Source organism: Fusarium flagelliforme (genome assembly GCF_020744385.1).
Source record: "Fusarium flagelliforme strain FIESC 12 MPI-CAGE-AA-0113 chromosome Unknown B0J16scaffold_4, whole genome shotgun sequence".
NCBI lineage: Eukaryota > Fungi > Ascomycota > Sordariomycetes > Hypocreales > Nectriaceae > Fusarium > Fusarium flagelliforme.
In genome coordinates this window covers 438,768-462,629 of record NW_025763506.1, presented here as the reverse complement: position 1 = coordinate 462,629, position 23,862 = coordinate 438,768, and the positions used below count along the sequence as shown (strand labels likewise).

At 48.0% G+C, this 23,862-nt stretch overlaps 9 protein-coding genes across 9 annotated transcripts; 5 read left to right on the top strand and 4 right to left on the bottom strand.

The window, feature by feature from the left end:
• Positions 1 to 517: 517 nt before the first annotated feature.
• B0J16DRAFT_398127 (uncharacterized protein) lies at positions 518 to 1,692 on the top strand (the record flags this gene model as incomplete). Its single annotated transcript, XM_046132369.1, has 3 exons — positions 518 to 658; positions 705 to 973; positions 1,023 to 1,692. 3 exons carry the CDS (start codon positions 518 to 520, stop codon positions 1,690 to 1,692), a joined length of 1,080 nt encoding a protein of 359 aa, XP_045982330.1.
• Positions 1,693 to 1,722: 30 nt separating this feature from the next.
• Positions 1,723 to 3,279, bottom strand: B0J16DRAFT_362416 (uncharacterized protein). The gene is made up of 6 exons (XM_046129807.1): positions 3,098 to 3,279; positions 2,698 to 3,049; positions 2,543 to 2,650; positions 2,285 to 2,494; positions 2,059 to 2,235; positions 1,723 to 2,012 (listed from the first exon to the last, which is right to left on the bottom strand). Exons 1-6 carry the CDS (start codon positions 3,239 to 3,241, stop codon positions 1,801 to 1,803), a joined length of 1,203 nt encoding a protein of 400 aa, XP_045982329.1. The 5' UTR covers positions 3,242 to 3,279; the 3' UTR covers positions 1,723 to 1,800.
• Positions 3,280 to 4,355: 1,076 nt separating this feature from the next.
• On the top strand, positions 4,356 to 5,800 carry B0J16DRAFT_340336 (uncharacterized protein). Its single transcript, XM_046127663.1, has one exon. It carries the CDS (start codon positions 4,501 to 4,503, stop codon positions 5,764 to 5,766), a length of 1,266 nt encoding a protein of 421 aa, XP_045982328.1. The 5' UTR covers positions 4,356 to 4,500; the 3' UTR covers positions 5,767 to 5,800.
• Positions 5,801 to 6,444: 644 nt separating this feature from the next.
• On the top strand, positions 6,445 to 7,511 carry B0J16DRAFT_362414 (uncharacterized protein; the record flags this gene model as incomplete). Its single annotated transcript, XM_046129806.1, has 1 exon — positions 6,445 to 7,511. The coding sequence occupies one exon, from the start codon at positions 6,445 to 6,447 to the stop codon at positions 7,450 to 7,452; it is 1,008 nt and encodes a 335-aa protein (XP_045982327.1). The 3' UTR covers positions 7,453 to 7,511.
• Positions 7,512 to 7,546: 35 nt separating this feature from the next.
• On the bottom strand, positions 7,547 to 8,638 carry B0J16DRAFT_303814 (uncharacterized protein; the record flags this gene model as incomplete). Its single annotated transcript, XM_046124695.1, has 2 exons — positions 8,490 to 8,638; positions 7,547 to 8,442 (listed from the first exon to the last, which is right to left on the bottom strand). The coding sequence occupies exons 1-2, from the start codon at positions 8,569 to 8,571 to the stop codon at positions 7,547 to 7,549; spliced, it is 978 nt and encodes a 325-aa protein (XP_045982326.1). The 5' UTR covers positions 8,572 to 8,638.
• Positions 8,639 to 12,366: 3,728 nt separating this feature from the next.
• B0J16DRAFT_340331 (uncharacterized protein) lies at positions 12,367 to 12,824 on the bottom strand. Its single transcript, XM_046127662.1, has one exon. It carries the CDS (start codon positions 12,660 to 12,662, stop codon positions 12,432 to 12,434), a length of 231 nt encoding a protein of 76 aa, XP_045982325.1. The 5' UTR covers positions 12,663 to 12,824; the 3' UTR covers positions 12,367 to 12,431.
• A 2,546-nt stretch (positions 12,825 to 15,370) lies between these two features.
• B0J16DRAFT_303811 (major facilitator superfamily domain-containing protein) lies at positions 15,371 to 16,882 on the top strand (the record flags this gene model as incomplete). The annotated part of the gene is made up of 2 exons (XM_046124694.1): positions 15,371 to 16,652; positions 16,715 to 16,882. The coding sequence occupies 2 exons, from the start codon at positions 15,371 to 15,373 to the stop codon at positions 16,846 to 16,848; spliced, it is 1,416 nt and encodes a 471-aa protein (XP_045982324.1). The 3' UTR covers positions 16,849 to 16,882.
• A 421-nt stretch (positions 16,883 to 17,303) lies between these two features.
• Positions 17,304 to 18,959, bottom strand: B0J16DRAFT_268332 (amino acid permease/ SLC12A domain-containing protein; the record flags this gene model as incomplete). The annotated part of the gene is made up of 1 exon (XM_046123482.1): positions 17,304 to 18,959. One exon carries the CDS (start codon positions 18,957 to 18,959, stop codon positions 17,304 to 17,306), a length of 1,656 nt encoding a protein of 551 aa, XP_045982323.1.
• Positions 18,960 to 19,443: 484 nt separating this feature from the next.
• B0J16DRAFT_303807 (pyridoxal phosphate-dependent transferase) lies at positions 19,444 to 23,359 on the top strand (the record flags this gene model as incomplete). Its single annotated transcript, XM_046124693.1, has 6 exons — positions 19,444 to 20,307; positions 20,377 to 20,571; positions 20,673 to 21,042; positions 21,766 to 21,862; positions 21,917 to 22,239; positions 22,350 to 23,359. The coding sequence occupies exons 1-6, from the start codon at positions 19,558 to 19,560 to the stop codon at positions 23,357 to 23,359; spliced, it is 2,745 nt and encodes a 914-aa protein (XP_045982322.1). The 5' UTR covers positions 19,444 to 19,557.
• Positions 23,360 to 23,862: the final 503 nt, after the last annotated feature.

The window sequence follows — 23,862 nt, the reverse complement described above, 5'->3', positions numbered from 1 at the left end:
TTCCGAAAACTCCACGGATCAATACGACATGGACTTTACAGAACTGATTGCTGTGCTTCACCTGTCCCAAACGGGTTCAATGGAGCGCCATCATATGATATTACCTCAGATATAAATCTCCTCCAACCTCATAATCGACCAGCATTGCGCCTTGTTTCCCCGGGTTTCATTCAATCCTTGTACAAGGTTGAATCCCGATGTGACTGTGCCTGTTCATCCATGCATGATTTCTCCAATCAATTCCAATCAACTCTAATCAATAGCCTCGGCATGCCACTCGCAGCCTAATTAGGAGATGGCCGAGCTTGCTTCTATGCTTGTTTACATGCGCAGTGAGCCAATCGTAGGCATTTGATAACCATTCTGGGCATCTTTGTGATGGTGATTTGGGGGCCGAAAGAACAGGATATCAAGTCAATTGCCCCTCATCTCGCTTTTTTCCTCTTTCCGCTCGAACTGGTGACTTTTTGCAGTATATCCAGTTGTCATCATCGATATTCTTCGTTTCGTCGCCAAGATGCCGCAAGAACGAACAACCCTAGGCCCTTTGGTGGAAAGCTGGCAATACCCCAAGCGCTGCCGAAATCTCTTCGTGAGCTGCACCACATGCAGCAAAGCATGGCAAGCTCAGAAATGCGGTGACGAAGACGCCGAGGTAGTAAGTCCTCTTTTGCGGAACCTCTATGCAATGCTCACATTTACAGGAAGGCGTTGTCGACGACATAGGGTGTTGGCCTCCCACATTCATGCAGCTACCGTCGAGTTACTCTACAGAATACCAAAGAATTGGGATACACATGTCTACAACGGTCGGAGTCAGTTTACCACTCAAAGGCTGGGGCATCTATTATCCTGCCAACCAATGTCCCGACGGATACAATGAAGCGTGTTGGGGGGAAGGTTCAGAGACGGGCGGTTTCGATTTTCAGTTCTCCGTCTATGACAATGAGCGTGTCAAAGGATGCTGTCCATCGTAAGAGACTCTCCCTCATCACTGGAACACTTGGAACTGACGAATACAGCGGCTATACGTGCGCCGAAGCTGGAGGCCACCAGGCGTGCACGAGTATTACATCAAAAGGCGAAGTGCAAATAGCTATGTGCGACGGTACCAGCACAATATTTAGTGACCTCATATTACCGGCAAAGATCTCCGGTGCTCGCAGTCTCGAAGCTATTACGTTATACGCGCCGATGATTCAGGCAGTTTCCGGGGAAAGAGATTCGGGAGAGCTTGCTTCAGGAAGTTCTCGGATAGAAGAAAATATTGTTTCAGCAACTTCTAGGGCAGGTATTATATCAAGACCTGCTTTGTCTCCAAGCACAACCAGCTTATCATTTCATACGGTCTGGGTGAGTACCGATTCTGGCTCTTGGAATGGTTTATCGAGGGGTGCGCAGGCTGGTATTGGTGTTGGGGTTGGTGTTGTTGGACTGGGTATTTTGGCTGCGGCGGGATTGCTTTGGAGGAGAAGAAGGAGAATACCGAAGGTTAATGATGAGGTTATATACGATAAACCTCAGCTGGATTCTTGTGAGGTAACTGGACCAAGCGAATTGGGAACGACTCCACCACAATATGCACATGGCACTGGTGAACTTGATGGAACCTCGGCCAGACAGGAGTTGAATGGAACATCGGCTAGACAAGAGTTGAATGGGAGTACGCCAACAAGGCATGAGTTGCCGTGATCATCGGAAGCGCAATGAAGCCACGAGTTTAGGGTGAAGAGAGTTGATTAACAATTAATCTAGTTGGCTAGTATCTTCTAATAAATATCTTATCCTCCATCTTCAGGCCTAGTTGTACAGCTTAGGACCTGAAGCAGCCAGTCTGACGTAGAACAGCTTGGTCTGACCAGTGACAATCATACGTCCTTGTCCAGCAAACTGGAAGTTGGCAGCTGTGGTTCCGGTGTAAATCTTGCCGATGAGCTTGCCAGAGGGGTTCCAGACGTGGACGCCGTCACCGCAACCAGCATAGACACGACCCTTGGAATCGGTGTGGACACCTGCGTTTGTTAGTAAGAGCATATGCAGTGAGGGATTGAGACTTACCATCGGGGATGAAAGAAGCAACGTAAGCAAAGGTCTTGCGGTTCTCAAGAGTACCATCCTTGTTCACATCGAAAGAGTAAACAGAGGCAGGAGAAGACAGGTTACGGCCGTAGAAACCGAGGGCGATACCAGTGTCGGTGACATACACCTTCTTTCCATCAGGACCGAAGCCAATACCTATCTCAAATCAGCATGTCATTACATCACATCTGACGAAGAAACTTACCGTTGGGAAGAGTAAAGTCATCAGCGACAACAGACACGGCACCAGTGTCGAAGTTGTAGCGGTACACTTGGTTTCGCAGACCAGGAACGGGACGGAAATCTTGGAGATATCCGTAGAGAGTATCGGTGAAGTACAGATCTCCGTTTCTGGGGTTGATACCGACATCGTTGAGGGAGTTGAACTGGCGGCCGAAGTAGTTGTTCAGAAGGGCTGTTGATGTTAGCGATGTCACTTGGGGAATGGGATTGTATGTCTTACTGGTGGTGTTGTATGGAGGGAGAGGGTTCATCCGGTACAGGGCGGAGGGAACCTCATCGCCTTGACCTTCACCAGCAAAGATGATGTCGCCCTTGTAGTAAATTCCACCTAATCACTGTCAGTGCTTTCCCAATAAGCATCGTCGGATGACATACCATTGGGGTTGATGACCTGAGGGTTCGCCGTGTCAACGGTCGTAACCTTGACCTCATCCTTACCCAGAGTACCCTTTCGCAAAGCCTCAGCCTCCTTGAGGGAAATCTTCTGGATGATAGAAGACTTGTTCAGACCAGTACCCGCAGCAGGAGCACCAGCGTTCTGAACAAAGAAGACTTCTTCGGTAGGAGGATACCAAACAACAGCCTCGTGAAAGATGGGATCACTTTCAGACGTGGCGATGAGAGTCAGAGTAGGATCCTTGCCGATGACATCAAGAAACTCATCGTCGTAGACGTGGAAGGGCTTGTCGACGAGAGACTCCTCTGTCACGCCAGGCCATGTGAAGACCTGCACAGGTTAGTGTGGGAGGGGAATGTTGGAGATGAGGGGACTTACCAGTGAGTCGTTGGCGACAGCAGGTGGTGGGACGTCTTTCAAGACATTGAATGACTTTTGGTCAATGACTTGAGCTGTCGAGGGGAGTTTGGCAGCAGCCACGCCGCAAACCCCGGCAACAAGCACAGCGATGGTGGAAGGCATGGCGAATGAGATGAGGAGAAGGAGAGTGGTGTGGGAGGTGAGGTGCAGGAGGAGATGGATGACGAGGCTGTGGTGTAATAAATATGTACTCCTCACAGCACGTCGTCCACAAATGATCATCTCCGCTGCGGCATGGGTGATCGGTTGGGAGGTAACCCAAGTCGCCAGAATTAATGCAGCACAATCCATGCCATTTTACCGTCAAGCTGTCGGACTATTTCTGTTGGTTGGTTGTGAGGCATTAATGCAGGGATTGGGCGCGGATTGTATGCCCAGACGGTACAAGATCTACAAGGTTAAGCTTAAGCTAGCGGGCACACCAGATTATCCGAATCAATCAGCGACTGTGGGGATGTGGAAGTGTACGATTTAGAGTTTTGCAGGGTACGGCTGTTAACTTACGATTGATGGTCTCGACGGATCGAAGCCGGTAACCAGGTCATGGTCTTTAGCTGATGGGACCTGACATTTACGGATGATAAAGCGGCGAATTATTCGTTCCGACCCCCGGGTACCCTTGCATGAGCTGAAGACAAGGGATGTCGAACCAAGTCGCTTGTTGGTTCAAGCAACAAGCGCCTCCTATATCTTGCAGCTTGGCTACGCCTCTTAACTAACATTTTACGGTGTGGCTCGGCAAACATGACGCCTAACGTCTGTGTCATAACGGCCAAGTCCTTCTAGGCCATGACGCCCGCTGGTTACTGGTCTAAGCGATATTTGACAGGTTAAGAATGAGACAACTAGAGTGTGACAACAGGACTAGCAACGCTCTAGAAGTTGTGGCTGCGGCATGGAAAGGCTCCTGGCGTCGGCTGTTGGTAGATGCCGTAGCTGAGGGAATTAGGCGTATTAATCATACGGTTCTTCGCTTGGCAGAGGGAACTTGCCGAAAGTTGACCTGTAACGTGCGATCTTGCAGATCTATCTTGATGCCTGAAAAGATGACCCGCGAGAATGAAGATCCTCCTCGTGGATGAAGATCTTCTGAGAATTGAGAAGTTTTTTTTCCCAAGTCCCTGGTAACGATCTCCTTCCTGAAGTATGTTAGTTACCATCATGCAATGCGCGTATGCAAGGGTGCATACGAAGGAAGATTAGAGTTTGAGTTTGATTGCAGTGCCCCCCTCTTTTTTTCTTCAACGCAAAAGAACCTGGTTGCTGGTTGCGTGATTAGAACACGGAATATGGGACTGGTGAGACCGCCACTGAAGAAAATGAAGTGAAGTGAGGTGAGCTGAGAGGAAGGTGCCGTATGCATGGTCATACATAAAGACAAAGCAGTATCGAAGCACTCTGCTTGCGCTTCTCTTCTCTTCTGTTACTCAGCAATTATTGTCCAACTGCAAGGCCAGGCCAAGAAGCCTGAGCCTCTCATTCCCGTCGCTCCTTTCTTCACCCTTGATCCCTCGCCGTACGATGCTCCACTTCCGACAATGGCCGAAGTTACCACCAAAAATGGCGCTGTCGCCATCATAATCGCCGTCTTCATCAGCATAGCCTTCTACAACGTTCTCGAGCTTAACGCCTACATCTTCAGCAGCTTCAAGAAACGAAGCGGTTTATACTTTTGGAGTTTTGTCATTGCAACATGGGGTATCGCGTTCAATGGCACAGGATACCTCATCCTGCATCTCTCCCTGTCTGATCAGCGGTACCTGTACTCTACGCTGATCCTCATCGGATGGTGTACCATGATTACAGGGCAGTCTGTCGTGCTGTATTCGAGGCTACATATTGTTATGCATAATCAGCGACGATTAAGAATGGTCTTGATCATGATCATTGTTAATGCTGTTTGGCTGCATGTTCCTGTTATTATCCTGGTTTATGGGATTGGATCTTCCAATCCGACACCTTTTCAGAAACCTTACGAGGTCTTTGAGAAGATTCAGCTTAGCATTTTCTTTGTTCAAGAGCTTATTATCTCGGGCTTTTACGTCTGGGAGACTACCAAGCGCCTACGACTGGAGAAGAGTATCGGCAACACCAAGACCAAGATGGTACTTAACCACTTGATCATCGTCAACGTCCTCGTCATACTCCTCGATGTGTCCATCCTCGCCCTCGAATTCGCAAACCTTTTCGACATCCAAACTGCCTGGAAGCCATTGGTCTACAGCGTCAAGCTCAAGCTCGAATTCAGCATCCTCAATCGTCTCGTCGAACTTACAAGAGGTCGAAACGAGAGTTCTTACGGACCGAGTCACGGCGCGACACAACATGCTGAGGAAATTGGTTTGGAGACGATGAATCGTGATAGAAGAAAGCAGTTCACTGGCGCGCAAGGCACAATAACGGGTGATTACGAAGTTCGTGTTGGTAAAGGCGATGACAGTCATCGCGTGTATGGCAATGAAACGGATTTGATCAAGACTACGGAAATTACCGTTCATAGTGAGAGATATCCTGATCATGGGAGAGGGAGCGAAGAGGGTGGGTCACCTCAGGGTATACAGCATGTGCCGAGGGGTAGTGCGTCTTCCGCGTCTTCGGAGGTTCAATTTGCGAAATATGGTACTTGATACATACATCTATTAATGCAGGTTTTCGGCAGTTCTCTTTTACGCCTCTTCTTTAATGCATAATGGCATGACTATAACGGACTACGAATAGCCCGATCGGGATGGGTTACCGGGGCCCGAATAGCCTGATTGACCCGACCCATGTTTAGCTTCAAACCGGCGTAGACAACCGGCGCCGAGACTCCCGAAATCTCGGTTCCAGCATCGTAGTAAGTCCGCAGTATAAAACCAAAGTTTCATGCGAGTGCATTGACCTTGATCTTTTTGCAAACTCTAATCGCTAATTGAATGGCTCACCTCAGCCATTTTACTGGCTCTGCGGAGAACTGGTCCAAACACCAGGTCCCTGGTTATTTTATGCAGCTAACCGGACGTAAGCCATTTCGGAGTTAAGAATGCAGGATTGACCCATTCTACATACAACATCACGATCTTAAAGTTAGAGGATACTATAAAAACTAAGGTGATAGATAGCGGAGATTCTGTATAGTGGTGGAAAGCGGACTTTCTGTACAATGATAGACAGTGGAGACTCTATACGGAGTTAATGATATCGCCGGTTCCTATTCTTGAGAATTAAATATGCAGACTGGCTTTATATAAAACATTCTGATATCCTCTCAAAACATACAAATCAATACACTTACCCATCATTAACACTCTAATCGCATTATACAAATGTCTCGCTACGCATCTGTCCACGTCAGCCCCCAAGGCCCCGGCGACGCACGTCCAACAGCCCTTCAAATCGTCAAGGATGAAGACTTGATCGGAAAGCTCACCGATAAGGTCATTCTCATCACAGGCGGCAATTCAGGTATTGGCCTTGAGACTGCAAAGGCTCTTCATGCAACCGGTGCGACTGTTTACATCACTGCACGAAGCTCCGACAAGATCGAGAAAGCTATTGAGGAAATCAAGGCCTGGCCTGAAACCAAGTCTGAGGCGCCTGTTTATGGTATCGAGATGAGACTTGACTCCTTCGCTTCTGTACGAGCTGGGGCCAAGGAGTTTCTGGAGAAGGAGAAGAAGTTGAATATTTTGGTTCTTAACGCTGGAACTATGGCGACGCCTGAGGGACGAACTGAGGATGGTTTTGAGACCCAATTTGGCACCAACCATCTCGGCCACTTTCTGCTCTTCCAACTGCTCAAGCCCGCTCTTTCAGCTGCTTCCACGCCATCTTTCCAGTCTAGGGTTATTTCTCTGAGCTCCAAGGCTCATCGCCTAAACCCAGTTCGCTTTGACGACTACAACTTCGAGAAAGAGCCGTACAATGCTTGGCTCGCGTACGCCCAGTCGAAAACGGCCAACATCTACTTCGCCACCGAACTCGAGAGACGTTATGGCGATCAGGGCATCCATGCTCTTTCTGTACATCCTGGTTCTATTCATACGAACTTGGCTCGACATATCGATCTCAAGTCACTCAACTTGCCAGAGGAGATGGCACAGTATTTGAAGAATCCTGAACAAGGCGCTGCGACCTCTGTGTATGCGGCTTTGAGCAAGGATTGGGAAGGAAAAGGTGGAAAGTATTTGAGTAACTGTGCTGAGGAACCACCGTTGGAGAAAGGTGTCGATCCATCGTCTCTTGCATCGGGGTATGCGGATTGGATCTACAATGAGGAGGCAGAGAAAAGGCTGTGGGATGAGTCTCTCAAGTTGGTAAAATGGGAAGAGTGATGAGATATGAAATATGCTTATGCTAATTAATGCCATCAAAACTGCTAAAAATACATCCCCCTCCATAGCTAAATCACAAAACACCAATACCAAACTAGTTGTAGTATTGTCGCAGATCCTCAATGATAAACCCAGCCTCTTTACACTGTCTCGTAGCCAAATCCCACAACTTATTAACAGCCTGCGCATCATCAAGCCACTTATTCGCCCGATCATCAAGCTTCTGAACAGGAACATAGTATCGACCAGGGTTCTTAAAGGCCCTCTCACTTGTAGCGCAGAAAAGCGAGTTCATAGCTCCTTCAAGAGGCGTAGACTGAGGAGCGACCTTGAACGCCATTCGTGACACAGCGCCCAGTAAGGTCTGGTTGCCAGCTTGGAGGTTGGACTTGACCAGGCCGGGATGCAGAGAGTATGCTGTTATACCAAAGTGTTGGTAGCGGTCATTTATGGCTTTTGCGGCGATGATGTTTGCCTCTTTGCAGTGGCCGTATCGCCTGTATGGGGCCATTCTGCCGGTCTCGTTGGTGAGGTTGGGATCGTCGTAGTTGATGACCTCGGGACCCATGCGAAGAGCCATGTCACTAGCGACGTTGATGATTCGCACACGATCCATTCGTTGAGCGACTTGAGCGCCGTTGATAAGCATGGGCATGAGAGCCATGGTGAGAGCGTGATGCGAAAGGAAACAAGTCTGCCATTGGAGTTCATGACCGTCCTTGGTCAACTCCCAAGGAGTGCACATGATACCAGCGTTGTTGATAAGAAGATCAAGACGGTTTTCTCGGCCCATGAAATCTGCGGCGGTAGTCTTGATACTTTGAAGGTCTTGGAGGTCGAGCTTGAGGAAGTGGAGATCTAGGTCGGGGCCTTGTTGGTGCATTTCTGCGATGGCTTTGCCGACGCGCTCGGCTGAGCGAGAGGCGATGTAGACTCGAGCGCCCTTGAGGGCGAGTTGAAGTGTTGTTTCAAAGCCAATTCCAGAGTTTCCTAAACTGTTAATATGTGGATTGGAAAGAGGATGATAGATGACTTACCACCTGTGACAATGGCGATGTAACCGCGCAGACTGGGAATGTCACGGACTTGGAATTCGGGTTCGGAAGGATGGCAAGGCATGGTGATGATGAGGAAATATGGATATTAGAAGGTATCGAGGGTATCTGAAGTGCTGTATACGAAAATGAAGCTGAAATTGTTGATGAGATTGGAGTCTTGGTTTTGCGTTCCTGTCATCTTCTTATACCAAAATCCCTAGGGTGAATGCAGCCAATCGGAGATGATGATTCTCATCTTGGCGGACTCGTCCGCGGACATCTCCATGGTGGGGCAGGGCTGAAGGGCTTAGCTTACTGCGCAATTACCGCCGTCAGCATTGATCCATATCTATTGGACGACTACGCTTATTGTTCCATTCAAGATGGAGCTGAATTGATCTTCATTTCATACTGCCTTCTTGTATGGTCCATTTATACGACCCCTTGGAAGCTGGTTGAACATATGCACGAATGAAAGAACACGTTGCTTGACAGAGCTGGTCTTCATGTAAAGAATTATTGGGGGCGATAAGGCATGAATAAGCACTTGGTTAGCTAATATTAGTCTGTTTCATTACTACTGAGCTAGTTCTTGATGCAGGGTCCCGAACCTTTAACGGAGGTCAGCCCTACTGGTGTCCCACCGAGATGCGCATTGACTCTTTTGGCATCGCGAATATTGATCCGATCGAATGCTTACTTCCCCTTCGTTCATATTCTGTTGATAGCAGGGATAGCACATCCAATCTTGGACCTTATCTTCATTCTTAATCCCCCCACATGCATATCCCTCTGTCATATCCTTGCATGTGATGGCTCCATATAACCCCAGGACGCGGCGCTCGTGGCAGGCCGAGCATATTTGGACGTTTTGTATGACGATGCACATTTGGTGAGGATAGAAAGAGACGATGTTCTGTTGTGGACGAGGGCATGATGAACGGATGAGGTGTGCAATGCAGGCAAGGTGGGAGATTCTGCTCTATTTATACCTAGTAATTTTACATGTGAATCTATGGAATTGATGACTCAACTCAACTCATGATTCCACTTGTCAAAAGCTCTCTGGAGAGTCCCAAGCTCAGATCACACGCTGGCTTATCAAGAGCAAAGCAGCGAAAACCTAGACCGTGTCCGTGGCGACAACAATCAATCACCAGATTGACATGTATTGCCAGTCTCATTACTTCCTCAAGGCGTAAGCCCTGTGAGGCATAATGCGCTTCCCTGGATCTCTGAGACACTTAGAACAGGGCCAGATACGGCGTTCCGCCTCTCGAACTCCTGTAGTTTCGCACTCCTTACCTTGTCGATGGTTCTTGCATAGGTCTTTCTCGGTTGGCTTGAAGTAGCCGGGTGGCCAGGTGTATGTCAAGTCACAGAGACCACATGAGTCTATAACGATGGGTGTTGTGCACATTGTTGCGGTGTTGCAGAGGGGAGATTATTTTGTTGTGATGTTGCAAAAGCAATGTGGTTGTGTTGTGTTGACATAAAGTTCGTGGGGGAGATGTGAGGATGATGATCTGAATACATATACATGGATGTCACTCTGGTGTTCACATTGACTTCTTTGAAGTGTTCGAACAACAACCTTGGCACTCGCACGGCCTGGTGTGTTGAAAGAGACTGCATAGGTGTTCTGTTCGGACAATGACCTGACACTTAAAAGTACATTCGAACAAGAGATCACTCGAACAAGAGATTGTTACAACGGCAAGGCCAGTTATTGAATCGTCAAATTCAAGAGATGTCCTTCATTACGCTTGTCTGATGCGCCATCACGATACATGACATTCAGACTACAGCACCGTGTTCAGCACCAGTTACTTGAATACAAAACAGTCAACATAATTCACATTCAATTCATTGGGAAATTTATACAGTAAAGCACAATGAATTGCAAGTATCTATCACACAACTCTAACAACTGACTTCTCCAGTCCTTTCTTCAATCCAGGCTATCCAGTAGCCTTCTTGACTGTCCAGCAATCAACGCGCAGAGCTAGGTAGTAGCCATAACCTACCACCCTCTTTCAAACTCCTCTAACAGGGCTTGGTACTTGCGCTGATCGATGATCGCCTTTTCATGGGCCTTTTCACGGGCCTCTTGTTGGGCTTTGTGGAGGGCCGCTAGTTGGCCTTCGTCAAGGGTCTCTAGATAGGCTTTGTATTTGCGCCGTTCGATCATCTCCTTTTCATGGGCCTTTTGTGTGGCTTTCTCAAGGACCTTAGGTTGGGCTGTTTCAAGGGTCTTTAGATGGGCTTTGCATTCGCGCTGTTCTTTTTCAATGGCCCGTAGTTTGGCTTTGTGTTCGCACCGTTCGATGATCGCCTTTTTAAGGGCCTCCAGTTGGGCTTTGAATTCGCGCCATTTGGCGATAAAAGGGTGGTCCTTCTTCAAAGCATAGGCTTCACCGCAAGATTCGCAATACATAGCTCTACTGACTCTTTCTTCGAGGTTCATGCACTCAAAGATATTCCGGGGATCATAGTCACATTTGGACGATAGCCGGTCAATGAGCTTCTCGCAGCAACCGCACGCGTAGTAGGTAATTTTACACATGGTTGCTGTTTGTCAGTGTTGGTTGAGTGGGTGATTTCCTAGATGAAGTATGAGTTGTGAAGCTGGTGTGTCAGGATGGGGATGGGAGAAGCGGTTGAGATTCACTGAAGACGAGACAAGATGGGATATTTAAACACAAGCGCCTGCAAGCATCATCTTGTTTGATCGAGATGTTCTAGGTTGCGATGGGAGAACGAGCACATTGAGAGAAAACTAAAGCTCAACTGCAACGAATAGATAGTTTGAGCACTCATTGGCATGCATTTGACACGTGGACCGTCCAATATGCTCCAAAGAACAGCCTACTTGAACATCTGGGCAGGCAGTGATTGTTCCACCAACACAACACAAGGATCACTTGAACACGCATGCCAATGTGAGAGTGTTCGTAGACGCATTTTTCCATGCCTCAGTCAGCTTGAGTGAAGGTAATTATGCTTCACGGGCGTGACGTGGGCGCACGTGTTCAGGCATCCGCGAAGCGCGTCGCGACGCGTGATTGGCTCTCAAGCGCCAACAGGACAAACTTCAGGCATTCATTTAGGGTGCAGAGTTTTCCGACACCTTTTACTACGATGGAGTTCAGGATTAAGTATGTAGCCAGTGATGATGGACCGCTATAGCAATAGAGCACAACATATCGCGGTGAGTATTGGGCTTCATTCTTCTTCCTTGAACAAAAATAGAAACAAGCCACGGAGTAAGAATGGCAGGTCTCAGAGTGAGTCAAGGGTTTGTTTACAGTCACGATGCATACTAGATATCAAAAGATGACGATATATGATCGCATCTCTATCATCTTCCTCACTCCCAAGGACAAGCCCCAGCAAGCAACGAAAAAGAGAAAAAGAAAACACGCCTGTCAGACGTCCATCAACACCCACCCCAGACATGCGCCCGAAGGCAGACCACGTCAGGGGTCGAGATCATCAAGAGTAACCAAACTCTCTATACAGCTACTGAGTAAACAGCAACCGCCATCCTTGCGGACAGGGCGAGAGGACCAAAAGGTATTCACTCTAGGGTGTCGAGGATATACACTCATCAACCAGGGTGGGATCTGTGGCTCTTTTGGAGAACCAAGAGAAGGTCGAATACTATAGAAATGATTCTCTGAAGTATTGTCGACATGAAGAAGAAAAGAAGAAAAGTCCAAATGGTCGGCGGGAAACTGAACTTTTATAGAGGTTAGGTGTGGATCCCAGTGCCTGATTTTGTGAGCCTGAGGCTGCTGTGAAAACTCTGATCTCTGGCCCAGCCACTTTTTTTTGTCCGCTGTAATTTCGGGTGATGGATCACTGTGGATAGCGCCGAGGCTGGAAGGAACCTCAGACCAATTGAACGAATTCACTTGACATGACAAACAGAGTTTTCTTTCAAAGTGAGGCTGGTAACTGAGAAAAACGCCCATTGCTATGGAAATGCTGCAAAAGACCGACAAAAACTGAATTTTCACGCTTCGAGCGGCATGTTTTGCGCTTGGCAGATGGCTGTCGCCGTCGTGCTCTCTGTCTGTGAAGATTTAGTGGGGCACTGGCTGGACTGATGGGTGAACCGTGAACATCACCAAGTCTGTAGGGTATGAGACAGCAGATGATGATGAACATCAAGAGAAGAGTCACCGGTGGGAGAGAATAGAAGAAAGAAGCTCAGATTGAATGAGTAATTGTATTGGATGAATTTCTATTATCTCAAAGTGTATGTACTATTGCCAGCAAGTAGAATGCAAAGGCGGCCATGCGCTCTTCTGCACTGAAGTTAGAATGAATGATGCAACTGCAAGATCATCAACCACGTTCACCAATACAACATCAAGGTCTGCCTAGAATGGCGGCAACACTTTCGCGTCAACAAAGCACTATCTATGCCAATTGAATTTCGGAAGCGGAATATTCACAAATCCGTAACTCAGTAAATATCGGCACGTCAATTGCTTGTATCGGCTTGTCGCAACGATTTCATTGCACGCCCAAGACTGTAGGGTGAGAACGTTGGAGTGTCAGTCCCAAAGGTTACCGGCTGCAGGCGCTGTTGAACTTAAGTTTATAAGCTGTAATGTTATTACTTTCTAGCACATACGACCAAAGGTAGTGGAAAATACGGGATCCCGTCCGCTCTCCCATAGTCAAGCCACTAACCGGCGGATTAGTAGTTGGGTCGGTGACGACCAGCGAATCCCCGCTGTTGTATGTTTTTTTCCTTTTTTCTTTTTTTTACCCCAGGGAAGCTACCTAGAGAAAGGAAGACAGCAGGTTATTTAGTTATTTTATTAGCAAAGAAGGAGAGTATAATAAAGAAGAGATGCAATTGTCCTTTTATCTATTGTCATGGTCTAGATCTGCTCGCTCTAAGCTATAACGTATCCATAGTACTAGAACGCTGCAGTTGGTTGAATAACATCAAGCACTGACCGGGATGACTGCGACTTTTGACATGCCGAGTAGCCGAAAATTTATCATTATTGGATTCTGAAGGAAGGGAGAACCCGGCTGCAGATACACTCATAAAGGTACCACGTGTTTAAAAAACAATCCTCTGGTTTTTACATATCTTTACTACTTCCTCTGTCTCATTCCCTCACTTCTCTCATGTTCACATGATCTATTTCTCAATCGGCTGTTGATTACAGCTTATTCGTCTATATATCCACAGCATAAGCGCTGGCTATTAATTCAGATAGCCACTGCATCTTATCTGCATCATCCATCGCGCATGTGAAAGCGAACTAACCCTTCGAACCATCCTGGAACCAACACACTCGTACCAATTATCGATGCGATCTACTACTTCAGAACCACCGCGAGATCAACTCTTGTGCTCACAGCGCTCAGCTATCGTTCCTGCCCATAAAGAGCTTTCTCAAAGATTATAAGAGCTCTCGCTGAACCAGAAACCCAGACAGTTTCCGACGCAATGGGTAACAGGAGACAGCAACGTCCCGAACCCTTGACTTTATCACAGAGACTTCTCCAAGCCGGTCCTTCCATCATCCTCTCAATCGTCTTCATTGTCAACCTGCTCGAATACTTCGCCCAGGATGAAGCTAAGAACTGGATAACTATTAACTTTAACATTCTTGCTGCATGGTACCTGTTCTGGCTTCGTTATGCGGGATACTGAGGAGGTGTCTGTGTTCTACCCCGGCGCAACCTTTCAGTACGAGCTGGTCGTTACTGCGATACCACAGCAGAGGCAATCACCATCGCCGGTGCAATTCAACATCATCTCAAGAATGTCGATGGAGGTAAGCTGTGCCGAACCGAGTGTTTGGACCTCACGCACGGTGGGACTTGGAACGGTTATCTTCCCGTCGGTCCCGCCAGTAAGTTTGAAAGCGACATGTATTGTCCAAAGCTTCCATTTACAAGTTGTGATTCCGGTGGCAAGGGAGACTTGCACTAAGTTTTTGGACTTTATCCGTTGTGATCTCGGGATAAAAATTAGTTCCCGTCTTGGCTCCATCTTGGCTGCCTTTATGTAGTCTTGTTAAGACTGCCTTATAGGTCAGGGGTGGATACCCTTTGATCAGATGGTTCTGGACTCTGTGGAATCCTATGAGAAGTATTTCTAGGGGACTTTTGTGTCTGTAATTTGTCAGCTGCGAGGGAAACGAGCGTGTGAACAGTGTCAAGCAGCGGAATTGCCAAGGATGGCAGATTTATGCAGATAATTTATTCTCTGGTATTGGAAGTGCGTGCATACAAATACCCGAATTGGGACAAGTCTTAACATGCCTCTCTATTGCTTGCCCTTTTGTCGTCGGTTCAAGTCGTCAAGGACCGGCGACTTTCACTAGAATAAGCAAATGCTCCGCTACTAACTAATTCCTACGAATTGTGGTTGAAAAGGGCCTTCTTTTTATGGAGATGATCTGCAGGTCAGATATTCAACATCACAAGAGGATCATGTGGCCAACCTTGAGGAAACAGATCGATCGTCGTTGATCCTATCGTTATCATGAACGTCTTTCAGATCGATTAACATGGATCAAAGTCAGATTGAACTTACAAGTCAACAGCCAAGACGTCTACTTCTCTCCATGTGTCGACTGCCGATTTTGATTGCGACCCCATGCATCTTAACGCTTATAGCTCTTAGTGGGCCCCTGGGGTGATGGCGCGATTGAACCTAGCGATTGTATTATATCCTGATGCAACCACTTGCAACCGTAAGATGTTGCTCGAAGGGGCGAATAACAAAATTTTTGATCTGATCACGACAGAAGTGAGTTGTTTAAAATGATGGCCAACGCTCCATACAAAATCTTCAGCTTGCAGACTCACATCGTAACACAAGCCTCGAAAACACCATGACCATGGCGAGCTTGAAGCACGACACCGTGGTAGAGACCGCGGCTCCTGCTGGGTTCCAGAACAAGCCTCAGCATCGAACATGGCATCACACAACCCTTTTCAATGCCTTTGTCATCGGAGGTGTTGGCTTCCTAGCGCCTGGTCTCTGGAATGCCATGAGCTCTCTAGGAGCTGGTGGTGCTCAAGAGCCTTACCTCGTCAACGCTGCCAACGCCCTTGTTTTCGGTCTTATGGGATTCTTGTGCCTCTTTGGAGGACCTATCGCCAACCGAATTGGCCTTTCCTGGACACTTACGCTCGGAGCGATAGGATATCCCATTTACTCGGCTGGTCTTTACTGCAACAACCGGTTCGGCAATGAGTGGCTTGTCCTCGTTGGTGCTGTTACATGCGGTATCTCTGCCGGTCTGTTCTGGGCCAGTGAGGGAGCTGTTGCCCTGGGGTATCCCGAGCCCGGCAAACGAGGTCGATACATGAATATCTGGCTGTGGTTCCGAACTGGAGGGCCCCTTCTCGGTGGAGCTATCGTCCTGGCTCTCAACAACGATGAGAACGCAAAGTCCAAAGGCAAGATCAACCCCAAGGTCTACCTCATCTTCATCGCGCTTCAATGTGTCGCTGCTCCTGTAGCTCTTCTACTGTCACCTCCCGAGAAGGTCCAGCGAGCAGACGGAAGCGCTGTTATTATCAAGGCAGAGAAAAGCTTCAAGGCTGAGTTGCGCGCTCTACTTGAGGCCAGCAAGCGTAAGGACGTTCTGCTCCTATTGCCCATATTCTGGGCTGCCTACTTCAACCAGTACAACGGCAACTTTCAGGTGTACTACTTTGGTGTTCGCGCCCGAGCCCTGATTGGTTTTGTCATGAACTTTGGCGTTCTTCTGTCCTCCCAGATCATGAGTTCGTTGCTTGATTACAAGGGATTCACTGTCAAGAAGCGTCTGGAGTACGGATACTGGTATGTTGTGGTCCTGCACATTATTGCCTGGGTGTACGCTTGGGTCATCCAGGAGAAGTACACAAGGACGAAGCCTGCATGGGATTGGACAGACAAGGGATTTGTTGAAGGCTTCTTTGTGCTCTGCCTCTGGGAGTTTTCTCGACAGGCATTGCAGAACTGGCTGTACTACTTCCTCGCCACCAAGACCGACAACATTTCGGAACTCAGCCGATTCTCAGGTATCCTCAGAGGGCAGGAGAGCTTTGCTCAAGCGATCAGCTTCGGTATCAACACGAGGGAGTGGTATGGTGGAAGAGTGCCATTGATCATCAACACAATCCTTCTTTGTAAGTCAAGCACCTTCCTATGATGACCCATGTTGAATTGTTGATACTAACTACCCTGGCAGTTTTTGCTTCTTTCCCCACTTGGCTTGCAATGAGACAACATGAGCCTGTCGACATAGAGACCAGCAGTGATGAGGAGGATGTTCCACCAACATTACCCGGCAATCTCACTGGAAACGTCAATTTATCCAAGTAATGTGAGGTCTTGGTAGTTGAGCGGGATGCGTTGGACGCTTAGCAAAACCCAGTCAGGTTTTGGTTTTCGCAGTGGCTGTATAACTACATAGGGTAGCCCTTTGCCAATTGATTCAAAAGTGTCTCTAGTTGTTCTTGCTATCATATGTTTTTACCTTTTTGCTATTTTTACTGCACGTACAGCTAGAAGACAGGGGACATCCTTGTTACTAGCATTGCTGTAATTAATTTTCTCTGACCAGATGTATTTACGTAAATATAACTGTATTTGTCTTTTGCTGCGACAATCATCTATTTCTGTCGCTGTTCAATTGCGATAGACGAGAAGATCTTTTACGCGATGGACGTGTTCGGCGCCGGGGCGCGTCATCGCGACCCACACCAAGTCCAGCTTCTGAGAAAAAGATTTAGGATAGTGACTGCTAGGCCTAGCAAAAGATTGATATAGAAACTGCATCACTCTATCAATGCCCAAAATCTTCTTGATACAGCACCTCTCACAGGAGGCGGCCTCTCTGCGGCAAGTACCTCATCCATACCCTCATACATGTCAATATCCTCAGGCCTTCTGACCCATTTATCGTCCTTGTGGAGGTATCGATGGATGAAGAAAATAACAAGAAACGCCGGGATACCAATATACGCTGTAAGGAATGTTCCCACAGACCACTGGGATGGGAAAAAGACCGTAAACCCGTTAATAAAAAGCAGAATGACGGAACCACCAGTACCAAGCCACATACCCCAAGGCTGGAGTCGAGAGCGGTAGGGGGATTCCAAGCCATGATGGGCTATAGCTTTACGATATCTTGAGTAGATGATACCGCAGCATATCCAGCTGATGTAGCCAGAAGTGTTGGTGATGTTAATGAGCCAGTTGAAGACAGTGAGACTTGTGTTTGACAAACTGAGATATGCAAGTCCACCGAGCGAGGCCGTGACGCTTACTGCATAGTACGGGAGTCCGTAGCGGTTGCATCTTTTGAAAATAGCAGGGGCGTTACCAGCCTTTGCTAGCGAGTAAAGGTTTCGAGATGCTGAGTATAAAAAGGCATTTCCTGCGGTGATGGCCGATAAAAGAATTGCTCCGTTGACAATACTGTCCAGTACAGGGATCCCTGCGTTGCGAATAGCAATAACAAAGGGCGAGCTTGCAGTACCGGAAGCCGTGAGAGAAGGGTCATTAGATGCGCAGACAACCCCAATGCCCCAAATAGACGGCATGAAAAGAATGATGAGTCGCCAGATATAGCGTCGGGCTGCTCGAGGAAGATTGTAACGTGGGGATTGCATCTCACCAGCCGTTACAATCAGCTGTTCTGGAGCAAGCACAAAAGCAAATGATGCGAGGACGAAGGACTGTAGAAGTGCGACAAAGCGTCCAGCATCTCCTTTCATGATGTGCGTATTGACTGGTCCAGGATTCCCCCAGTATCGAAAGTAGAGCGGATCCCTATCAGGCCCACCTCCAAAGAACAGAATAATCGAGAGGAAGATCAGGCCTAAGATCAAGAGGATCTTCATCCCTGCGCTCCAGAACTCGCATTCGCCGAACACCCGAACTGGAAACAAGTTGACGAAAACAATAACAACGTAGATGATGGAGATCCAGACGGCAGGGCTGACGGCAGGTTCCCAGTAGTCAATGAGAAGTGTGGAAGCTACAAACTCATAGGGAATCAAGATGCCAAGCGAATACCAGTACAAGTATCCCATTGCAAATCCCATGCTTCGAGAAACATACTTATGACCGTAGTATGCCATGGTTCCTCCTGGAACAGGTAGATAGGTTGCCACTTCGGCGATCCCAGTCACGATGCAATAGACGAGAGCGGAAAGGACACCATAGGAAATCATGAGGAATAGTGGTCCCCCTACTCGGAGTACTTGGGCTGTTCCGAGGAAAAGCGATGTTCCAATGGCGCCTCCGAGGGCTATCATTTGTGCATGGCGAGGTTTAAAGCCTCTGTGTGTTTCTTCGTTCCGTTCGAGGGTTGACGAGCCATTGTGGATGGTTTCAGTCTCGGCAAGTTGACTGTCCGACTTTTCAGGTTTGCCATCATGGGCTTGAGGAGGTGGAGAGGTAGGATGTTTTAAAATATGTTCTTGCATGATGATGGATAACTATACAGAGTGCAGAATGTGGGGAATGAGTGTGACAGAGAGCAAGCATGTACCGAAATGGACTGGCAAAGGGCGTCATTTTATCTAAAGCCAGAGCAAGCAATCTCCTTTCGCAATCTACCATACTTGATGTATTCCAAGCAATATCTTGCTTGTCGAGTTAGGTCCGCGCTCGTACCAAGTCCGGCCAATCCAAGTCGATCTTCTCTTCCCCAAGCCCAGATGATTGTGAAAGCCTGCGCTTCCCCACGGGACTCGGGGCTGAGTCGGGGACTGAATGTGTGGAGACATCTTTGCAGAGATAAGGTTTGGGCTGTTATCTCATATCACGCGTATTTGAGGAACGCCACCATACCCCGCGGCGCCAACGGCGGGATTCCGTGGAGCACGGGAAGCGGTGGCGATTTTGGGACTATTGTAGTATTACCCACCCAGCATCGCAAGTTGGACCAGGTAGACAAGGCAGCAGGAGATACAATTAGGTCAAGATACACGGGTATATCTTCCTGTCTAGACACTCCTGCTGTACGTTCAAATCTGCAGTATTCCACACATCCCAGCTCTCCTGAACAGACCTCAGCCCAACATGGCTCATCCTTTTGTTGCCAACTCCAACATTCTCCATCGCACTATGGCAAGACGGCCTGACAAGGTTGTCTCAGCTAGTGGCGTTTCCCTCCTCCTCGAATCTGGCAAAGAGGTTCTGGACGCTTCCGCTGGACCAGCCGTCTCATGCCTTGGCTACGGAAGGCCTGAAGTCACCCAGGCCATCACCAACCAAGTTGAACAGCTTGCTTACCTATACTCCGGTGCAAGTTTCACTTGCGACGCCACCGAAAGACTTGCCTCTGTCCTATTAGAGGGCCAACCAGGGGGTCTCTCGAAGGCTATCTTTGTGAACTCTGGAAGCGAGGCAACCGATGCTGCTATTAAACTGGCAACACAGTACTGGCATGAACGAGGCATGCCGCAGAAGCAACACGTTATAGCAAGGAAGCAAAGTTATCACGGCAACACGATTGGTGCGCTCTGTGTCTCAGGACATGATTCACGAAGGAGCATGTACAAAGACTGGCTATCACATAATGTTAGTTTTGTCGACCCTTGCTTTGCTTATAGGCTCAAGAGTAAGGGTGAAACCGACGAAGACTACGTTGCACGCTTGGCCAACCAACTTGAAGATGAAATTTTTCGAGTAGGACCCGAGAACGTGTCGGCCTTTATCGCCGAGACTGTCAGCGGAACTACCTTGGGATGCCTCCCTGCTGTACCAGGTTACTTTAGAGCGGTGCGAGAAATTTGCGATAGGTTCGACATCCTGCTTATTCTAGATGAGGTATGTTGTTTCATAACTCCTTGTTGAGAATTGTGATGCCAAAGAAGACTAACATTATTGACTATCAAGATCATGTGTGGAATGGGCAAGACGGGCACCATGCATGCATGGGAACAGGAGAATATCTCAGGCCCGGACATCCAGACCATCGGCAAAGCCTTGGGTGGAGGCTTCATTCCACTGTCCGCTGTGCTTCTCCGCAACAAGATTTTCGAAGCTTTGGCCAACGGGTCAGGGGGGCTAATGCATGGCCATACGTTCCAGGTACATTGAATCATCTCATGCTCAGTATTGTGTTGTTTGATCTGTATACTTTGCAAGACTCGCTCCTCAGAAAAATCTTGACTAACCACGATGATCAACAGGCACACCCAGTAGCTTGCGCCGCAGCATTGGAAGTACAGCGTATCATTCGTGACGAAGATCTGCTGGGTAACGTGTCACGAATGGGCCGGGTACTCGAAAGACTTTTGAAGCAGCGCCTTGGCCAGCTAGATGTTGTCGGCGACATTCGTGGACGTGGCTTGTTCTGGGCCATCGAGTTCGTTCAAGACAAGGGTTCCAAGACACCATTTCCTCCAGGCCTGCGTTTCTGCCACGAGGTTGTTGATGAAGCTCTTAACCTTGGGTTGAACATTTTGGGTAACCTCGGTGCAACTGGGGAAGTTCATGTCGATCATGTTATAATGTCTCCACCATATGTGGTCACCGAGCCAGAATTGGAGCGGATGGTGGGTATCTTGGAAGAAGCCGTTGGAACGGTCACTTCTCGTATCTATCATGCTAGAGACGCTCGACTATGAGCCATTATTATCATAGATCAAATGAATATTTTGCTTCGAGATATTATACACTCAACTGGCATCCACGTCATGTACTTGCTATACAGTCTGCACAGTTGGCTTTGTGCCAATTACATTTGGAAGACGCTTGCGTCATGAGACGACTCCTTAAAGATGACATCAATGCATAATTTATTCACTGTTCGTGATATGGAATGGGAATCCCAATTCTCCTTTTTGATGTTTCATTTGTAAAATTGTAATCCTGTCCTCTTGGTTGTTGTGAGCCTCCCTGGATGTCATTGTCTTGAGGGGCCAGATCGCAGAGAAAGCAATGCTGCAGCGCAAGACATAGGTCTAGGATGAGGCATTGTCAAATCGTAAACAACTCTCAAACAAAAATGTACTTGATGGTTGTTTCCAATTGCAAAGTCTTAGTAACACTGACTCGGTTCAACGACCTAAACAAGAAGACACTAATCAAGACCAAGGTTTAAGTGATGCCCACAAGTACCCCGCATTGCACCCACTTAAGCTAAGCTGACTCTGGTCGCCGCCCATAGCGCCGTCGTATATATTATTTTCCATGTCACACTGATCCTTCGTCCTTTGGACTCTGTCACTCTTTCCGCCACCAGCCGCTCGTAAAGAATATTCTCTGTATTGTATGCCACAGCAATTACGCAACCAATTGATACCATGAACATGCATAGCGTCACCAGGAGGACCGGCTATACTAGACAGAAACGTGGATGTCTGACATGCCGAACAAGGTGATCGGAGAACTCGCCCATGTATCTTGCTTGAGCTGACGGGTTTCGCCACAGGAAAAAGAAATGTGATCAGATCTACCCCGTGTGTAGCCATTGTTTACGACTGAATCTGACCTGCAAACGCGAAGAGCCCCGTACCGTCCAACCACGGTCACCATCCCCCTTTGTCACAGACAAACCACAATTTACCCATAGCAGTGAGCAGATTCATGGCGGCGTCATGCACCTCTGCCAGCCGCTTGACTTTTCGCCTTCCGAGTTTGGAACCGGGGATTCAATAAATCTCGTTGCAAGCAGACGAGCTATGCTACGATATTACACAGCCAACCTAGCATTCCTCCTGACCACAAATCTAGAAAATAACTGCTTCTTGTCCGGTAAGACCATCACCCAATCATCCCACGCAGATAGTCAACTGAAATCTAACTCTGCAAAGTCATCTTACCCTTGGCTTTTGAGTGCCGCCCACTTATGCACGCTGTATCAGCATGGGCATCGTGTCATCTGGCATTGCGTGATGATGGCTTTCAGCTGTTGGCGTTGTCCCATCGTGGAGATGCTCTCGCCCAGCTCCATGAGTCCATGAAGCACAGCGAATTATCCACAGAAATGAGTCTTGCTATTATGATGGTTCTCTGCTCTTTGGAATCCATATCCGAGGGAACCAACACCTGGTATCCTCACTTAACTGGGGCGGCTGCAGCATTGACCCATCGACCCAACAAAAGTACGATTGACACAAATCATACAATCCTGGGGACATTTGAGGGTAGATGGCTTCTACGTAATTTCGCCTATCACGATATCATGATGAGTGTCTCAATGGACTGTCGTCCCTTACTGAGGGGTTTCTACTGGTCGTCGGGTGACGACTCTTTAGCGGATCCCTACTTTGGTTTTGGTTCGCGTCTCTTGTTTCATATTTCAGAGACGAGCGATCTGAATGCAGACTTCACTGAGAGACAGGACGTTGCAACGGAGAGTGGACTCCCAAAAGTCATCGGCGATCTCTTTCTCAAAGCCTGCTCGATTGAAGACCAACTACAAGACTGGACCTCTCCTTCGGATCGAGAGGATTCTCCGTTAGCTTTACTGGGAGAAGCATATCGCAACGCAGCGCTGATTCATCTTTACCGAACGTTAAGACGTCATGTCAGTCGTGACTCGGAGGCTATAGGGGACAAGTTGAAGAAGTGCGTGGAAGCCATCTGCCAGATAGTTAGTCGAGTATCCGAAGGGTGCCTTATTGAGTGCACATTGCTCTTCCCCCTCTTTATGGCCGGAGGGGAAGCTCAAGAGGCGTCCCATATGAAGGCGGTGCGACAGAAAATGGTGGAAATGATCAGGTGGCGGAGGTTTCGCAACGTCGAGACTTGTCTTGACGTTCTGGACGAGGTTTGGAGGCGAAGAGTTGATGGATCGCAGAGGGTCGATGATGATAGAGTGGATTGGTTGGACGTGGTAAAGCACCGGGGCTGGAAGCTGTCAATATCGTAGCAGGGTCTGAAACCTGAATATTTTCCATTGAGTGATGAAAAATTGATCAGCAGTGGAATATCGCGCGGTATCGAAAACTCATCCTCCTTGTAAATATTATCAGTGGGCTCTACGTTGAAAAGAGCCAACAAGACTCACAGGCAACAGACTAAACTGCCTATCCTACGCACCTGACAAAAGTGGTTAGATAGTAGATAAGAAGAGACTGAGTGGGGTCACACCTCTTGCCCACGCTAAATGAGTAAAGACCGCCGCTGTTGGCGCCCTGTTACATCGTAGTTGATGGTAAAGACTTGACAGGGAGAAATAGACTTTTCACAGCGGCCGCCACCTGTCTCTTGCTATGTTTTGGTTCACAACCGCTATGGTTTGATTTGCAATTATACATAAAAAGACAGATTCCTTTCCTCCGAGGTCTGGACAATTTGAACATAAGACACCACAACAAAGAAAAACTACCATTTCTCTACATTCATACCGCAATCAGATCTCCACTCATATTC